Below are 17,786 nucleotides of genomic sequence, written 5' to 3'. Positions count from 1 at the left end.
GATTTTATACAAGAATGGACAGCTGTCCTATTGCACGATGATTGTGTTTCCATGCGCTTGTAGAATGGAGACAGACTAGAAGCAAACATAACACATATCCTTACATCCCTCAAAGACCTGGCCCTACCCGTGCTAATGGTATTCCGGTAGTACCCCACTGATTCAAGGAATGCACTGGACAATCGAGTGGTATGCAAGTGTTCTCCCATAAACTGTAATTATTTGCATTTCTTCTAAAAACCTGGCATGTTTATTGTTAGGGAGGGTGAGGAGGGGGAGGGGGGAATGGGAAGGGAGTTTAGACAATGGAAAAAAGAAAACGTTACTGACAATGTGATTTAACCAACAGTTGTTGCTGGTCAAATTGGCCATTTGGCCTAACCGAATGTGAATATTGTCAATAAAAACAATTTAAAAAAAAAAAAATATCTATCAATGGCAGTAGCCGCAAAGGCTACAATAACAATACTCCAATATGGCAGCACCTGGGAATGTGGGGCTTTACTTGTGTAATTACTAGAACCGACGTGCCGCAATAATTGGTATAAGTTGACAATACATTGCCCTATGAGGCTGTATTGTCATATGCACGGCAGTGTCCCTGGCCTATGTTGGTTCTACTGGGTCTACCTCTGTCTTAACATGACCCCCCCCCCTCCATGACATATTAAGGCAGTACCCTAGTTTAAATGTGGTTGGAGCTAAAGACATTCTTATGTCTGATTTAGTAGTGGTTTGGTATTTTCTTTAAATGTAGGCTTCTGTGTGTTTTTTTACACCTGTCAGTCACTTCAGGTGATAAGATCAGGGTTAAATATCATGTGATGTTATTTCATGTTATGCCACTGAGGTAAAAGGTCATATGACAATACTTCCTGTGATGTCATCACATGTGCAAGGTTACTTCTGCTACCTCTGGCATTGCTGCTTGACATTACCCTCCTCTTCTCTATCCATTGACTTCCACCCTACATCTCTCCGTTTTCCATTAATCTATGTCTTTCCTTCTCCTCAATTGCTCTTCTTTCACATCTCTGCCTACCTTCGACTTCGCATCCACCTCATTCCACTCCTTCGTCATCCGCCCTTGCCTATTCCCTCCTTCTCATGCATTCTCTTTCTACCCTCACGCTTCCACTCTTCTCTTTTTCCTTCCTCCATCCCTCAATCTGCTCTTTACTAGTGATTTGAAGGTGGTGGCTGAAAGTGTGTGGATTCAGATAAGTGATCACCCACCTCCCCCTTTCACCCAACACCTCCTGATCCTGTGTGTCTATGGGCAATAATGGGGGACAGAGTGGGTAGGTTTGGCAGCTACAATCCAACCCATCCAACCTCGCACCATTTCAAGGCACAAAGTTACGGACCTCCACTTCTTGCATGCAAAAGGAAAAACTGTAAGATAGTGAAATCTCTCCATTCGCCACTCCTCCCTCCCCAGCAGGTGTGTGGATGTCAGCAAGCAAGTCAGAATGACCAACGAAGTTTGAGAAAGAACCACTGAAATGCAGCAATGCAAAGGATTAAACATAGTTTCTCCAACTTCTCCCCGACACTAAACCATCAAGGGCAAAACGTGTTTGGCTTTGTTAGTGGTCTCATGCAGAAGGGATGTGGGACCTAAGCCTGATTTGCTTATGGTCTTTTGGCTACTGTAATAGCATGTCAGGCTGAAAAACAATGGTTTAGAGGGATGCCCAGAGCAATGAAAGTAGTTTAGATTGATTCCATAAGCGCAAGCATCACTCTTTTTAGTGTTGCATAGGGCACCCCGAGTGAGATGGGTATGCCGAGATTTGGGTTGAGGGACTGCTTTGCTTAGCAAACCAAGCAACACCTTACTGAGGACTCCCAGCAAAGATTAAATGTGTAAGATTGCTTGTGGTCTCCAGCAGAAGGACTATAACCTAGCAGTTCAGGCTGGAGTGCATCTTTCATATGATTGATTGGATATGGTCTTTAGCCTTCCAAAATGGCAAGGCAATGCGCGGGTGGGCTGCCCAGAGCAATGCAGTGGCTTAGCTTAATTGCCAACCTCCTTGCAATCACTTTTCAGTGTTGCACCAAAACATAGAGTGGCATTTTACATCCTTCACAGTACGCCCAAAACCACTCTCCCAGTGCTCATTGACGATATATGATGTGTAGGGACCAGAAATATAATGACACCTCATAAGGATATCTGAAGAATAGTGGTCATTTTTTTTTTATGAAAGCAAACAGACGTGCAAAACAAAACTACAAAATGTAAAGAGCACCATCATTTTACAAAACACCTGCTGACATTTTTTTTTTTACTTTTTGAAATACAAAACTCACCAGCCGTTTGTTCAACCAGTCAATGTGATCATATGTAAGGCTGCCTCCAAATTCTTCGGTCAGTTGGCATGGTTCTATATACCTTGTAAGCTTGTTTGCAGACACTAATATTACCTGAAAAATAAAATATTTACTCAATAAATTTTTGGGGAAACCAAAAGGGCTCTTGATCACCATTGCATTGTTTATCTTTTGCAAAAATTTGGTGTGCATGAAAATGTTTTGTGGTTTTAAGTACTGTAGTCAGTGGTCGAAGTGGGCGGGAGCAGTGCTACTCTACTTTTTTTAATTACTTTTTTTTTAAACTTGATTTTATTAACTTTTTTTTTTAAGACAACCAGACATTTCAAAAAGAAACATTTCCCTGTTGAAACATTCCCAAAAGCAGTCTAGATCCCCCCCCTTCCCCCTTGACCCCCCCCCCCCAATCCCTCTTAAAACCCCACTTGTTCTATGGTGCATGATAAGTCCGCTAAAGTCTCAGTTCTGAGGGACACCTCAGTTTATCAACCTAACCCTTGTCGGCTCCCCTCCGGGCCCCTTCCCCCCCCCACCACCACATCTCCTTCCTCTCCATCACATTCAGCTCCCCCTTTGAAGAATCCACTCAGTTGTTTTCGTCCATTCCCCATTTTAGCAGCCAGGCCGACCACTCAGTAGGATATTACACCACTCTATCATTCACCACCCCCGTAAGCCTTTCCATTACCATCATGTTCTGCACCTTCCCTTCCCACACCTCTTTCGTGGGGAGAGTTTCCTTTTTCCACCATTGGGCTATGAACAAACTCCCGGCTCTTAACATGGCATCCCACGTCTTCGGGAGTCTCTGTTCCTCCCTGTCCTTTTGCGGGAGTCCTAGCAACAACTGAAGAGGGTTAGATCTAACTCTATCCCAGTTACTTCTTCCATCCAGCTCAGCACTTCCTTCCAATAGATTTGCACCTTGGGACACCACCACGTATGTGCTAGGGATCCCCGATTACCACATCCCCTAGGGTATAAGGAGGATACGCCCGAAACATTTTAGACAATTTCACCAGGTCCCTATTTTTATCGATGTCACCCTCCCATACGATGTCAATATCAACGGGCCCCATCTCTTTATATCCGCCTTTAGCTGCGTTCGGAAGGGAGCGTAGTTAGCCGTCCCCAATGCACCCAAAACACTCGTTACCAGTACGTCCAGGCATTGAATGCTTTGTTGGTTGACCTTCATGCCCAGCAAACTTTTTTTCTCATCTAGGAGCGGACTCCTGGGTAGTAACTGCAGGATTGCAGATTTCTCCACATTAATCTTGAGCCCCGAGAGGCAACCATATGCCTCTGTCTGGACCGTTAATGCTGGAAGGGAAACTGGAACATTGGTGAGGTAAGCCAGGACATTGTATGCGAACAATGAGATTTTGCATTCCAGACCTCCCCCCTCTATACCCCTGCATTCATCCGTATTGCAATTGCTAACGGTTCCATTGCTAGAGCGTACAGCAGCAGGGATAGGGGACATCCCTGCCTAGTGCCTCTCATGAGTCCGAAGGACTCAGTAAGCTCCCCATTTTTCTGCACCCTCGCCCTAGGCCTGACGTATAGTTCTGTCACCCATTACAAGAAATTCGCTCGCAACCCCATCTTCGCCAGCACCTTCATCATGAAGGGCCATTTGTTAGGGAGAATTCTCCCTTTAGGCTGAATTTCCTAACCTAGTGAGTCCCCCAGCAGCTTTGCTGGATTCCTGGAGTTTGTTTTTTTCTCCTGCCAAGAGTGAGACTCTTTCTCTCCCACTCTTGGACATGATTTATGGTGTTCCTTTGACTGCTAATGTGTTTTATGGGCTATGGGGTCCTTTACTCCATAGGGTCTCATGTGTTTTTACTATGTGTGTTACACAGCACCCTCCGTGCATTGACACAGGGTTGTCATAGTGACACCCCACCATAGACTCCATACCCTGGGACTGACTACTGTCGCCCAGGGCATGTAAAGTCACCATTGACTTTACTAGTCCCAAATTATTAACAGAAACCAGTACAAACCATCCTATTGTGGACGTACTGGTCAGGGCAATTCGATTGCCCCGGGGTCTGTTAGTCGAGGGGGCACGTCTCCGTCCCCCCTGATCGAGTTTTGGCTGGTGGCAGTGGATACTACTTTTTATATTCGACCGCGAATGTATCCCTATGGGATTTTCCCATTGTTCGAGGCTACCAAATTTAATTCTTTAATTTTCATAGCCTCGAACATACCGCCGGTTTATTTAATTAATATTAATTCGCCGGTTGGTATTTTTTGCCAGGACTCGATTCTAAAATGGCGTTTGTGTTCTCTTCTGTGACTCCAACCCAAGTCGAGCCCTTTGTTCCACTTTTTGGCGGGCTTCTCCACAGAAGCCTCCAAAAGTGGCGCCACTCTGTCTGGGTACCACAGGGGGTGTGGGACGGGTTTAGGCACCCTGGACTGAGTTACCTTGGTAGCTCAAGTCGGAACTCTTGTGTGATTGGCCCAAGTGGTGAGCCGGCCGGCTCACCACTTAGCATGTTTGATTGACAGCTAGGCTGAGTGAATGGGGGTTTGCTGCATAAAAGCAGGGCTTTGGGGACTGGAACTTCAGAAGTCGCCACAGGACCTGAGAATCCGACGAGGGAGAAGCTGAGCTGACCTACCACGACGACACCACCGGTGGAGACCTGCGGAACCGACTCACCTCTTCCCAACGACAGAGAAGATCTCCCGGCTGGAGAGGCTTCTTCCCCTGACTGGTGGGCACAACAAGTTTTACCTTCTTTCTTTGCACCCCAGACCGGTTTGTGGTCGAACTGTCCGTGCCAAGCACCCCGGCGGCCGGATAGCCACTCAACACTGAACCGCGAATCAACGGACCGCTCCTTGTACCCGAGAAATGCAGCGGCTGGTTTCTTCCCTGGCAGTGCAACGGACTCCTGTCTTCCTCCACAAAGAGATCCTCTCTTCCCACCGGACGAAGCACCGACTTGCATCCGCTGCCAGGAACAACTGCCCCGCTGGAGTATTCTCACCACTGAAGGTACCGTGTCCGCCAGGCCTCTCTTTCTAAAGATTGCTACAAGGTAATAATAACCTCTTAACCTTCTGGACTGGGCTGGCCGCCTTGACCCTCTAACTGGTCCCTTTCTTTGGTCCAACTCCTTTTTGAACCGTTACAAGACTTTTGTGCACTGCAACCGTGTGACCTGGGACACAATTCGTTTGATCCTCTGAAAGTGGATCCGGCCCATTGAACTCTAACTTCACGGTCTTACTTTGCCTTCCTCTCTTGTTATGTTCTTGTAAAAGTGTTGGGATCAGTTTTAACTTATTCTCTGCTTTTCTCTCCCTTTAAAAAAAAAACGAACTATTAGAGTGCCATCTATGTTAAGCACTCACCGCTGTCTGAAAATAAGTGGGGCTTTACTTAAGACTCGTCTAATATTCTTTTAGTGACCGTGTTTTTGAATTGCTTACTATTAGTGCCTGTGTGTTTTTCTAGATGTGGCTTTAAATAAATAATTATATCTCTTTTACACCAAGCCCTGGTCAGTGTTTACTTGTTCTACTGTGTTCTTGTGACCTATTGTGAATACTCTGTATACTGCCTAACTCTTCTTGAGGGAAGCCCGACTGCTCAGCCACAGATACCAAGTGAATCTGTATGGTACAGACTGCTACCAAGTGGGTTTACTGCCAAACACCTGTAGTCCTAAATCTTTTGCAGTGGTCCCAGAGGGAACTGCACAGGTTTCTGCCTAACACTGGTGTACAGCGGTGGGATTTGTATTGAGTATACACTTTAGAGTGCATGTTGAACACTTTAGGACAACTAACCACAGAGCTTAGCACTAAAAAGCTGATTTTCTAACTATGTCTGCTATGGAGAGTTATACCCTAGAATCATTGTCTGCCAAAACTGCTGATTGCTTAAAAGTATTGTGTAGACATAAGAATCTCTCTGAGAAGGGCAAGAAAATTGAACTTATAGAAAGATTGTTAGAAAACCAAAGTCTGGGTGGTACAGAGGAATCTACCCCCAGCAAATGTAGAAAACAGTGATGGTATTGATCTGAATCAAAGTCTTGAAAATGAGTCAGAAGAGGAAAGTGAACCTAATGAAGTTAGCCACCCTGTGCCTCTGTCTGCCTTACCTACTGTACCTACTGGGCCTATACCAGGTCCTACATGTACCCCTGCTTATTTTGAACTTGAAAAAATGAAGCTTGAATTAGAGTGCAAACTTTTATTGCTCAATCTGAAAGAAACCAAGAGCTAGAGTTCAGAAGAATGAATGCCCAGGCTGAGCAGAAGCAAGCCGAGTTAAGACTCAGAGAAATAAGAGCTTAATCATGAACTAGAAATGAAAAAGTTGCCTGTGGAAAATGCTTCTCTCTGCTCTGGTTCTTCTGGGAGTTCTATTTCCAAAAGACTCCGGATGCCTAAGGAATTAGTGGGTATGTATGAACCTAACTTGGATGTGTTGGATTGGTTAAAAATGTTTGAGTATAATCATGGGCTCCAGGACATCACAAGGAATGAGTTACTTCCCTGGTTGTTCTCTAGGCTTCCCCCTGTTGCAACTGATGTGGTAATGGAGTTGGGGGAGGTGGATAAGAAGGATTATGAATGTGTGAAACTAGCTTTGATAGCTAGATTTGGGAAGGCCCCTTCCCAGTACCTTAAGAGGTTTAGGACCCTCAAAAAGCATGATGGTACCCCTTGGACTACCTGGGTGAGTGAAAGTTTGAAAAACTTAGAGGGATGGATTAAGGGTTACAGAGTTAACACTTATGAAGGAATGAAGAATCTTGTAATGTTGGAATCAATTTATGATGCCTGCTCTCCTGAGCTCAGACAGCACTTGGCTGATTCAAAGGAATTAGATTCCAGGAAGTTAGCTAAGGCTGCTGACTTGTGGGTTGCCAACAGGGCCACTCACAAGGATTCTGGGGCTACTCAGAAAAAGGATGAGGGAAAACAGCCAAAAAAGGACTCCAAAGAGAATTCTAATAATTCCAATTCCAAAGAGGGCCCCAAACAGAACCAGAAGGGTAAGCCACCAGGGAAACCAAATCAGGCTAGTGTACCTCCTGGTGCCAAACCAGAAGGAGGTCAGAACAAGCCACCATTCCAGAAAGTATTTGGTAAATGCTTTGTTTGTGGCTCTACTGACCATGTGAAAGGAGATCCCAAATGTAAGGGTAAACCTTCAGGGGTCCAGCTTGTCTCCGTAGCCTTCGCTCCAGAGGAGGATGTACAAATGGCAAGTGGAAACTTTCTATTACTGGCTGATGAACCCATTGGAGTCTCATCCAGTGTTTCTTTGGTGTCTCTGGGTCTGTGGGAACAACAGAACTTGGATGTCTATAATTCTATCCCAGATAATACTAAAGAGTATTATAAGGACAGTGTCCAGGTGAATGGTCAGGAGACTCCTGCCATTAGGGACACTGGGGCGGACAAATCGTTTTTTCAGGCTGAGGATGTTGCTAAGGCACCCAAACGCCTCACCAAGTTAGCTGGAGGGCCTGTGCAGATGCTTCCCCAATTACCAGTTCTCATCCAGTGTAATGACATGACTGTGAAGATACCTGTCAGCATACAAAATGAGGTTCCAGGAAGCGTTCTGCTGGGTAATGACTTGAAAGCTTCTGGAGTAGTGTCACATACCCCCAGACCTCCTAGTAAAAAGGTTACAGGAGCTCACCAGACCTGCAAGGGAGAGACCCATGAGAGGTACTCCCAAGGAGATGATGAAGCAAGATCACTCCTGCTCCACTGGAGATGTCAGCTACTGTCTCTAAGAAACTAGAAGAAAAAGGGAAAACTAAAACGTCTAAAACGAACCTCACAGCCAGCACTCCAGTGTAGCCAACAAGGACTTCCCCTAGGTTGTCCAAAGTTACACCAGTAACTCCCCCTCCAGCTGAGGCTGAGAGGGAGGTACAACCCTGTGTGGTTGAAGAGCTAGTGGAAGGCCAGGAACTCATTGGAGATCTGGATCCTGTTGACCATCCTGAGCTGCAGTCTTTACTGGCAGAAGGTGGACCCAACAGGGCAGACTTCAGTAAGGGACAGAGAGAATGTCCAACTCTGGAAGGTCTTCGCCACCAGGCAGATGCTCAGGCTGAAGGGCAAGAGCCTGGGAAATATAGGTTACACTGGGAAGACGGCCTCTTCTACAGTGAACCAACCGAGTCTGCACCTGGGGCAACAAACGACTTGTAGTACCCCAAGAGAACAGACCACAGTTCTTGCAGTTAGCCCACGAGATTCCTTTGGCTGGTCACTTGAGTTTCAAGAAGACTAAGGAAAGGCTCTCACTCTACTTTTATTGGCCAAAGATGGGGGCTGAAGTAGATAAATACTGCAGGAGCTGCCGCACCTGCCAGACTTCTCGTAAGGTTGGCTCCAAGAATGTGGCACCTTTAGTGCCTCTCCCTGTAGTGGGAGTCCCATTTGAGAGAGTAGGGATTGACATTGTTGGTCCCCTTGATCCTCCAACTTCCTCAGGCAACAGGTTTATACTTGTTGTAGTAGACCATGCTACTAGATACCCGGAGGCAATTCCTATGGAGGACTGTTACAGCTCCGGCTGTGGCTAAGGCCCTCCTTGGTATTTTTACCAGGGTTGGGTTTCCTAAGGAAGTAATCTCTGACAGGGGGTCAAATTTTATGTCCCACTACATGAAAGCCATGTGGAAAACCTGCGGAGTTACTTACAAGTTCTCAACCGCATACCACCCTCAGACAAATGGGTTGGTTGAAAGGTTCAACAGAACCATGAAGAGCATGATGGGTGCTTTAGAGGACCCCCTTAAAAGAAAGTGGGACCTTCTACTGCCATGCCTTCTCTTTGTTTATAGAGAAGTCCCTCAGGAGGGATTAGGTTATTCTCCCTTTGAACTTCTTTATGGTCATCCGGTCAGAGGTCCATTGGCCCTGATCAAGGAGGGGTTGGAGAGTGCTCCTTCCCCCAAGCCAGTCAGAGTGACTGACTATGTTATAGGTCTCTGGAGGAGAATGTCACAAATGATGGCAGAAGCAAGTGATAACTTGAAAGCTGGACAAGCATTGGTCAAGCACTGACATGACCAAAAGGCTAACATGGTCGAGTTTACTTACGACCAGCTAGTTCTCGTTATGATTCCAACAAGGCAGAGGGCCTTGCAAGACAAATGGATGGGACCCTTCAAAGTTGTGGGTAAACTTGAAGAGGTCAACTATCTGGTGGACTTGGGCAACCCCAAGGAGGCTCCGACAGTCTTCCACACCAACAGGCTAAAAGTGTATGTCTCCAGACCTGATGTAGGAGCTTTGCTTCTAGCATCATCAGAGGACGACGGAGAGTGAAGCTCTTCCTGATCTCCTCAGAGGCCTACCTTTAGACGAAAAGATTGAAGGAGTAAATCTCTCTTCAAATCTGACACCTGAGCAACAGGAAGAGTGCAAATCTATGTTAAATCAGTTTGCCTCTCTGTTCTCACTTTCACCAGGCTTGGCCCCTTGGGGACAACATGACATACTCACTGGTGACTGTCTGCCAGTCAAAAGCAGAGGATATCGAATGTCAGAAAATGTAAGAACCCACATCAAAGGTTAGGTCAACAAGATGCTTGATCTCGGGGTAATAGAGCCCTCTACTAGTCCATGGTCTAGCCCAGTTGTGTTAGTACAAAAGGCAGGATCTAAAGAACTTAGATTCTGTGTGGATTACAGAGCTCATAATGCAGTCACTAAGACTGATGCCCACCCTTTGCCAAAGACAGATGAGTTGGTGGATAGACTTGGTGCAGCCAAGTTCTTCAGCACATTTGACTTGACATCAGGCTATTGGCAAATAGCCCTGACAGACCATGCCAAGGAGAAAACTGCATTTTCTACCCCAGTTGGCTTATACCAATTTAAGGTTATGCCTTTTGGATTGAAAACTGGACATGCTACATTTCAAAGGATGGTAAACCAGGTTCTGAATGGGATGGAGGACTTCTGCATGGCATACTTGGATGACATAGCAGTGTTCAGCAATTCCTGGGAAGAACATGCGGACCACCTGAGATATGTTTTGCAGGCACTTGGAAAGGCCAATCTGACCATAAAGGCAAGTAAATGCAAGATTGGACAGAGTAAAGTGGTCTACCTTGGACATGAGGTAGGAGGTGGAGAAATAAGGCCTTTTCCCAGTAAGATTGAAGCTGTGCAAAATTGGACAACACCTGCTACTCAGACCCATGTGAGAGCCTTCTTAGGTCTCACTGGGTATTACAGGAATTTCATTGAGAACTATGGGTCCATAGCTTCTCCACTGAATGTCATCTCCTCTCCTAAATTCCCTAAAAAGGTTAGGTGGAATGAGGAATGCAATCAGGCCTTTCAAACCCTGAAAAAGGCTCTTTGCCAAGCCCCAGTACTCAGAGCTCCTGACTATCACCAAACTTTCATTGTGCAAACAGATGCTTCAAATGTAGGAATAGGTGCAGTCCTCAGTCAACTGGATGGGAAAGGTAGGGAGCATCCCATTTGCTTCATCAGTAGAAAACTGAAAGATCCTGAAACAAGGTGGGCAACCATTGAACGAGAGTGTTTTGCTTTTGTGTGGGCTCTGAAGAAGTTTAGGCCATACTTGTATGGTTCTCCTTTTGTCATTCAGACTGACCACCAACCCTTGAGATGGTTAATGCAAATGAAAGGGGAAACCCCAAAACTATTGAGATGGTCAATCTGCCTGCAAGGGTTTGATTTCACCATTGAGCACAGGTCAGGGTGTCACCACCAAAATGCTGATGGTCTCTCTAGGATGTTAGGCTGTATGTCATCGACTAGAGGTATGAGATTCACCCAGGAGTGGAGTAAATCCTCCTGTCCCTTAGTCTGGGGGGGGGGTCGAGTATTAGAGAGAATTCTCTCTTTAGGCTGAATTTCCTAACCTAGCGAGTCCCCCAGCAGCTTTGCTGGATTCCTGGAGTTTGTTTCTTTCTCCTGCCAAGAGTGAGACTCTTTCTCTCCCACTCTTGGACATGATTTATGGTGTTCCTTTGACTGCTAATGTGTTTTATGGGCTATGGGGTCCTTTACTCCATAGGGTCTCATGTTTTTACTATGTGTGTTACACAGCACCCTCCGTGCAGTGACACAGGGGTGTCATAGTGACACCCCACCATAGACTCCATACCCTGAGACTGACTACTGTCGCCCAGGGCATGTAAAGTCACCATGGACTTTACTAGTCCCAAATTATTAACAGAAACCAGTACAAACCATCCTATTGTGGACGTACTGGTCGGGGCAATTCGATTGCCCCGCGGTCTGTTAGTCAAGGGGGCACGTCTCCGTCCCCCCGATCAAGTTTTGGCTGGTGGCAGTGGATACTACTTTTTATATTCGACCGCGAACATATCCCTATGGGATTTTCCCATTGTTCGGGGCTACCAACTTTAATTATTTCATTCTCATAGCCTCGAACATACCGCCGGTTTATTTAATTAATATTAATTTGCCGGTTGGTATTTTTTGCCAGGACTCGATTCTAAAATGGCGTTTGTGTTCTCTTCTGTGACTCCAACCCAAGTTGAGCCCTTTGTTCCACTTTTTTGGCGGGCTTCTCCACAGAAGCCTCCAAAAGTGGTGCCACTCTGTCTGGGTACCACAGGGGGTGTGGAAGCGGGTTTAGGCACCCTGAACTGAGTTACCTTGGTAACTCAAGTCGCACTCTTGTGTGATTGGTCCAAGTGGTGCATGTTTGATTGACAGCTAGGCTGAGTGAATGGGGGTATGCTGCATAAAAGGGGACTGGAACTTCAGAAGTCGCCACAGGACCCGAGAATCCGACGAGGGAGAAGCTGAGCCGACCTACCACGACAACACCACCGGTGGAGCCCTGCGGAACCGACTCACCACTTCCCGGCGACAGAGAAGATCTCCCGGCTGGAGAGGCTTCTTCCCCTGACTGGTGGGCACAACCAGTTTTACCTTCTTTCTTCGCACCCCAGACCTGTTTGTGGTCGAACTGCCCGTGCCAAGCACCCCGGTGGCCGGATAGCCACTCAGCACTGAACAGCGAATCAACGGACCGCTCCTTGTACCTGAGAAACTCTGCGGCTGGTTTCTTCCCTGGCAGTGCAACGGACTCCTGTCTTCCTCCACGACAAGATCCTCTCTTCCCCCGGACGAAGCACCGACTTGCATCCGCTGCCAGGAACAACTGCCCCCACTGGAGTATTCTCACCACTTAAGGTACCGTGTCCGCCAGGCCTCCCTTTCTAAAGATTGCTACAAGTTAATAACCCCTTAACCTTCTGGACTGGGCTGGCCGCCTTGACCCTCTAACTGGTCCCTTTCTTTTGTCCAACTCCTTTTTGAACCGTTACAAGACTTTTGTGCACTGCAACCGTGTGACCTTGGACACATTTCGTTTGATCCTCTGAAAGTGGATCCGGCCTATTGAACTCTAACTTCACGGTCTTACTTTGCCTTCCTCTCTTGTTATGTTCTTGTAAAAGTGTTGGGATCAGTTTCAACTTATTCTCTGCTTTTCTCTCCCTTTTAAAAAAAAAAAAAAACTATTAGAGTGCCATCTACGTTAAGCGCTCACCGCTGTCTGAAAATAAGTGAGGCTTTACTTAAGACTTGTCTAATATTCTTTTAAGGGAGTGTATATCTTTTAGTGACCGTGTTTTTGAATTGCTTACTATTAGTGCCTGCGTGTATTTCTAGCTGTGGCTTTAAATAAATAATTATATCTCTTTTACAACAAGCCCTGGTCAGTGTTTACTTGTTCTACTGTGTTCTCGTGACCTATTGTGAATACTTTGTATACTGCCTAACTCTTCTTGAGGGAAGTCTGACTGCTCAGCCACATCTACCAAGTGAATCTGTGTGGTACAGACTGCTACCAAGTGGGTTTACTGCCAAACACCTGTAGTCCTAAATCTTTTGCAGTGGTCCCAGAGGGAACTGCATAGGTTTCTGCCTAACACCATTCAACCATATCAAAGGCCTTTTCTGACTCCAATGTAATCAGGCATGCATCTGCCCCTGTCGTTTGAGCCCCATGGATCAGGTTAATCGTCTTCCTTATTTTATCTGACCCTTGCCTTCCCTTAATGAAACCCACCTGATCCTTTTGTACCAGCAACAGAATAATTCCTTCTAATCTTGTTCCCAGGACCTTTGCTAGAATTTTGACGTCACCATTGAGGACGGAAATTGGCCTATAGGAGGAGCACTTGGTTTGATCCTTCCCTTCCTTCGGGATTGCGACACAACAATAACTGCCGCCATCATCGTAAGGGGGGAGGGGTTCGCCTTCAAGGCACGCATTAAATACCTTTGCTAGACATGGAGCCAACAGGGACCTGTATAATGTATAGAATCTTATGGTGAATCCATCGTCCCCCGCGGCAGACCCCGCTTTCATTACCGCAATAGCCTTTATCACTTCTTCTGCAGTTATGGGGTTGTCTAGGCCTTCCGCTAACTCCTTCGGGAGACCTGGGATCAGAGGTTTCTTCAGGAACTCGTCTATTTGGGTCCCCTCCCATTCTGAAGAGTACAGGGTTCTGTAGTATTCCACCAACTTGTCCCCGATACTCAGCATCACATAGGTCTCTACCATCCTCTGTTCTAATAACGCCGATGGACCTCCTCTTTTTCTCTTCCCTCAGTCTCCATGCCAGTATCCCATCTGCCCACTCTGCCTTCTCATGGTACTTCTGTTTCAAGACCAGGAGTTTTTTTCTTGGTTTCCTGCTTCAGTAAGGCTTTCAATTGGGACTTATATTTGTGTAGATCTTTGGCCTTGGTGGGGGGGGGGGAGATGTATTGCCCTGGGTGCCTGCCGGTCGTATCCCCTTTATCTTCCTCCGAAGCTGAACCTTTTTCTCCTCCCTTTCGCTCTTCTTCTTGGAGCCTTTTCTCATCAAGGTACCTCTTATAGTTGCCTTGAAGCCGTCCCAGACAGATTGAATTCCCACCTCCGTGTCATTAAATAAAAAGTATTCCTTGATCCCCCTTAGCAATTCCTGTTGTACTGCTTCATCCTTAAGCAGGAAGTCATTACATCTCCAATTCCCCCGGGTCGCCTTCCAAGACCCTGTCTCGAGTGAGATTGCAACCAGATCATGGTCAGACCACGGGATCGGAGTTACTAGGGACTGCTGCACTTTATCTCCCAGAGTTTTGTCCACGAGGATTAGGTCTATTAGCGGGAACGAGTCGTGGATTGCTGAGTAGTAGGTGAATGGCCTATTCCCCTGCCGGGACCGGATGGAGGGAGTTGTACAACCGCAGTACATCCTTGACCCCTTGAAAATGCTCTGATTCTGTCGGGCTGGGTTTACTCATTCGTTCTCCACTCATTCGTTCTCTGCCCATTCTCCTGCAATCCCTCTCAGTATCCAGCACCACCTCCTCCTCCACCTTCTCCTCCTCCTCCCCCACCTCCCCCACCTACCCCACCTCCCCTACCTCCCCCACCTCCACCACCTCCACCTTGCAAGCACTTCATCATACTCCCCACCCAGTTCTCAAATCAAGGGGTGGTCTGCCTGGGGCGAGCCAAGCTTTCTATATTTTCTGGAGCAGGGGAATGTACGTCTGTTCGGGCCCTTTACACGCCACTGCCTGTCCCCGGGCGCTTTATCTTCTTCGACCCGTTTCGGGCCGTCTCCTTCCGGCAGCTCTTCTGAGACCCTCTAGGTCTTCCTCAGTCACGAGTTTGAAGTTGTATCTTTCTACTTCAAAGGACACTGAGAAGGGGAACCCCAAACGATATCTCACCCCTTTCTCAGTTAACCACTTCATGAGGGACGCACACAATGGCCTCTTCGCCAGGGTGAGTGGCGACAGGTCTTGATATAGTGCCATTTGAGCATTGCCAAGGGCTACAGCTTTCGTCCCCCTGGCCCTCTCCAGAATCTTCTGTTTGTCCAGGTAATTATGAAACCATGCCAGCACCGAGCACAGCCCTCTCCCCGTTGCACCCGCTCTATGGGACCTTTCCAGTTTGGGCTTATCCATATTTTCATATCCAAACAGGATTTTCACTAGGTTGGGTATGGTTCTCCGTAGGTCCCCTTCTGTTTCACCATCTTTTTCCGGGATACTAAAAAATGCCAGATTATTCCTTCTTTCGCAGTTTTCAAAATCATCCATCTTTAGCGCCACCTTGCCCTCCCTCCACTCCAGTTCTGCATTCCGCATGTCCTTCTGGGTTTCCATGGTGTCGACGGGATGTCTGATTATGTTCCTCCGCCTGCAGTCTCTCGTCAATGTTATCGATTCTTACATTTATTCTGTCTGCCTTCCGACTGGCAGTTCAATGTCTTGCTTCCTTGACCTGTTCACTGCTGGTTCAGTTTAGACGGTTAGAGAAAGGGGGGGGAGGGGGGTGAAGCCCCCTTATTGATTGTCATGTGCTTCTGTGATCCCCCAGAGTGTCCTCACATGGCCAACACGGTTGGCGGACTTCCCACTACTCTATCTAGGCTGTGGGAGGGGCCCTGCGAGGGTGGTGTGGTCGGCGGTCCTCTTGGAGCCTCGCGGCTCCCTCTGCAGTTTTCCTGCCGTGTGCCCACTCTGTGTAGCTTGGAGCAGGCCCCCGCTCCAGTATTGCCTCAGGTGGCCCGGGAGACTGAAGAACGCCAGCCGTCCCGATGACAGTTGGGAGGGCCTCCTAACCTCTGCCGTGTTCCACACTCCTCCAACTCCCGCTGAGGTGGCGGATTGGTGCTCCCTCATCCTCCAGCCCCTCTGCCTTCAATAGGAGGGACCTCCACCGACCGGCTGCCTTCCCACTAGGGAACAGGTGGATCTTGCCTTGGGGTCCGCGTGCTGCTCGGTCACACCAATGCCGGGTCCCTCCTTCCGTTCTCAGCACGCCAGCTGGAGCTTGATCACGGCATGTGGAGTCCTACTTTTATGGCGACAACGGACTTCGTTAAAACTCAGCAACGTGGCTGCGTTTGTACCTGGGTTTTCGCCTCCCAGCTGCCCCTATACCTTATCCACTTGGAGGTGCGGTTGGTTGGAGGTGGGGGGACCTCCAAGTGGGAGCTAATTCCACTTTAGATGGGCCTGAAGTGGGAGGGCTACGCAGCTGCTGGTTCCATCAGCGCGCCCCCGGATGGCCTCCTTAAATAACATTTTGATGCATTTATGGTGGATACATTATGCCTCGCACAGATTACTCATCTCTTGAAATATCTTCCTGTGCAGACTTGTCTTGGAGACATTTTCTGAGCCAATATGGGGACCACTGTGTTGAGCTGGGATCCCAGGAACAGCGCGTCCCGCGATGGCATCAAGCAGGATTTAGCATAGTTCACCGAGAATCCCAGATTCGTCAGTAGGCGGACGGTCCTCGCTGTGTGGTCGACGGCAATGTCCTTTGAGCTGGCCTGGATGAGCCAGTCGTCCAATTAAGGGTAGACGTGGATCCCTTGTAGTCGCAGATGAGCCTCCACTGGCGCCGGGCACTTGGTGAGAATCCTTGGCGCCGATTTCAATCTGAAGGGAAGGACCTTGAATTGATAATGCTTCCCCTGAACGACAAAACACAGAAACTTGTGGTGTCCCATGTGAGTAGGGATGTGGAAGTACGCATCCTGCAAGTCCAGCAGCAACAGAAAGTCTCCCTCTTCGAGCTGTCCGAGTACGTCCTGAAGAGTGACCATTCGGAACTTCTGGGACTTGATGTAGTCGTCGGAGGTAGAGGATGGGCCTCCAGCCCCGGTCTTCTTTTTCACGAGGAAGTACCTTGAGTACACTCCGGACCCCCGCAACCGCTTTGGGACGAGTTCTCTTGCTCCTTTCTTTAGCATGGGCCGCACCTCCAGCAACAGCTGAGGGTCGTGGTTTTCCTGCCAGGCCACCAAATGGTATTCAGTGACACTTCCGTTGAAATTCCAGGGTGTGTCCGTGGGCGAGAGCGTCCAGCACCCAACTGTCGGTGGAGATGGTCTTCCACATGCTGATGAAGTTAGCGAGCCGGCCTCCCACCGGGGTGCACGGGTGGGGGCCAGACATCATGGCCGGTTCAATCTTGCTTGGACGTCGAAGGGCCGCCTTTGCTTCCCTGGCAACAACGGCGTCCTCCTCCGAAAGCCTTGGAATGGCCCCTGTTGGTTTCCTATGCCGAGGAGCGGGAGGGCTAGTGGTAAGAAGAGGCGCTCCCGCCGAAACCTTTGGAAGATCCTTGGGACATGCCTCCTGAGGGCCGAAAGGATGGCTGTCGCTGTTGAAGAGTGCCCAAGGCACATGCCATCTCGGTTTCCATCTTGATGGCCTGTAGAGACTCATCTACAGCCTTCCCGAAGAGATTGTCTCTGTCAAAGGGCATGTCCAAAACCCTTGTCTGAATGTCCTGACTAAAGTTGGTGGCCTTGAGCCAGCCACGACGATGAAGGTAAACGCTGTTGCCCATCTGACGGAACCCTGCGTCAGCGATGACCGTGGCCACCGTGATG

At 48.0% G+C, this 17,786-nt stretch overlaps 1 protein-coding gene across 5 annotated transcripts in view; it reads right to left on the bottom strand.

The window, feature by feature from the left end:
* SESTD1 (SEC14 and spectrin domain containing 1) overlaps positions 1 to 17,786 on the bottom strand; it is a 1,198,983-nt gene that overhangs the window by 839,053 nt on the left and 342,144 nt on the right. For all 5 annotated transcript variants that reach the window (XM_069616097.1, XM_069616095.1, XM_069616099.1 and 2 more), the window contains one exon: positions 2,320 to 2,433. In XM_069616097.1, coding sequence (XP_069472198.1) covers positions 2,320 to 2,433 — 114 coding nt within the window. The remainder of the gene's footprint in view (positions 1 to 2,319; positions 2,434 to 17,786) is intronic.

The sequence above is a fragment of the Ambystoma mexicanum genome, chromosome 9 (genome assembly GCF_040938575.1).
Source record: "Ambystoma mexicanum isolate Mex_15411 chromosome 9, UKY_AmexF1_1, whole genome shotgun sequence".
NCBI lineage: Eukaryota > Metazoa > Chordata > Amphibia > Caudata > Ambystomatidae > Ambystoma > Ambystoma mexicanum.
This window is presented reverse-complemented; position numbering and strand designations above follow the sequence as displayed.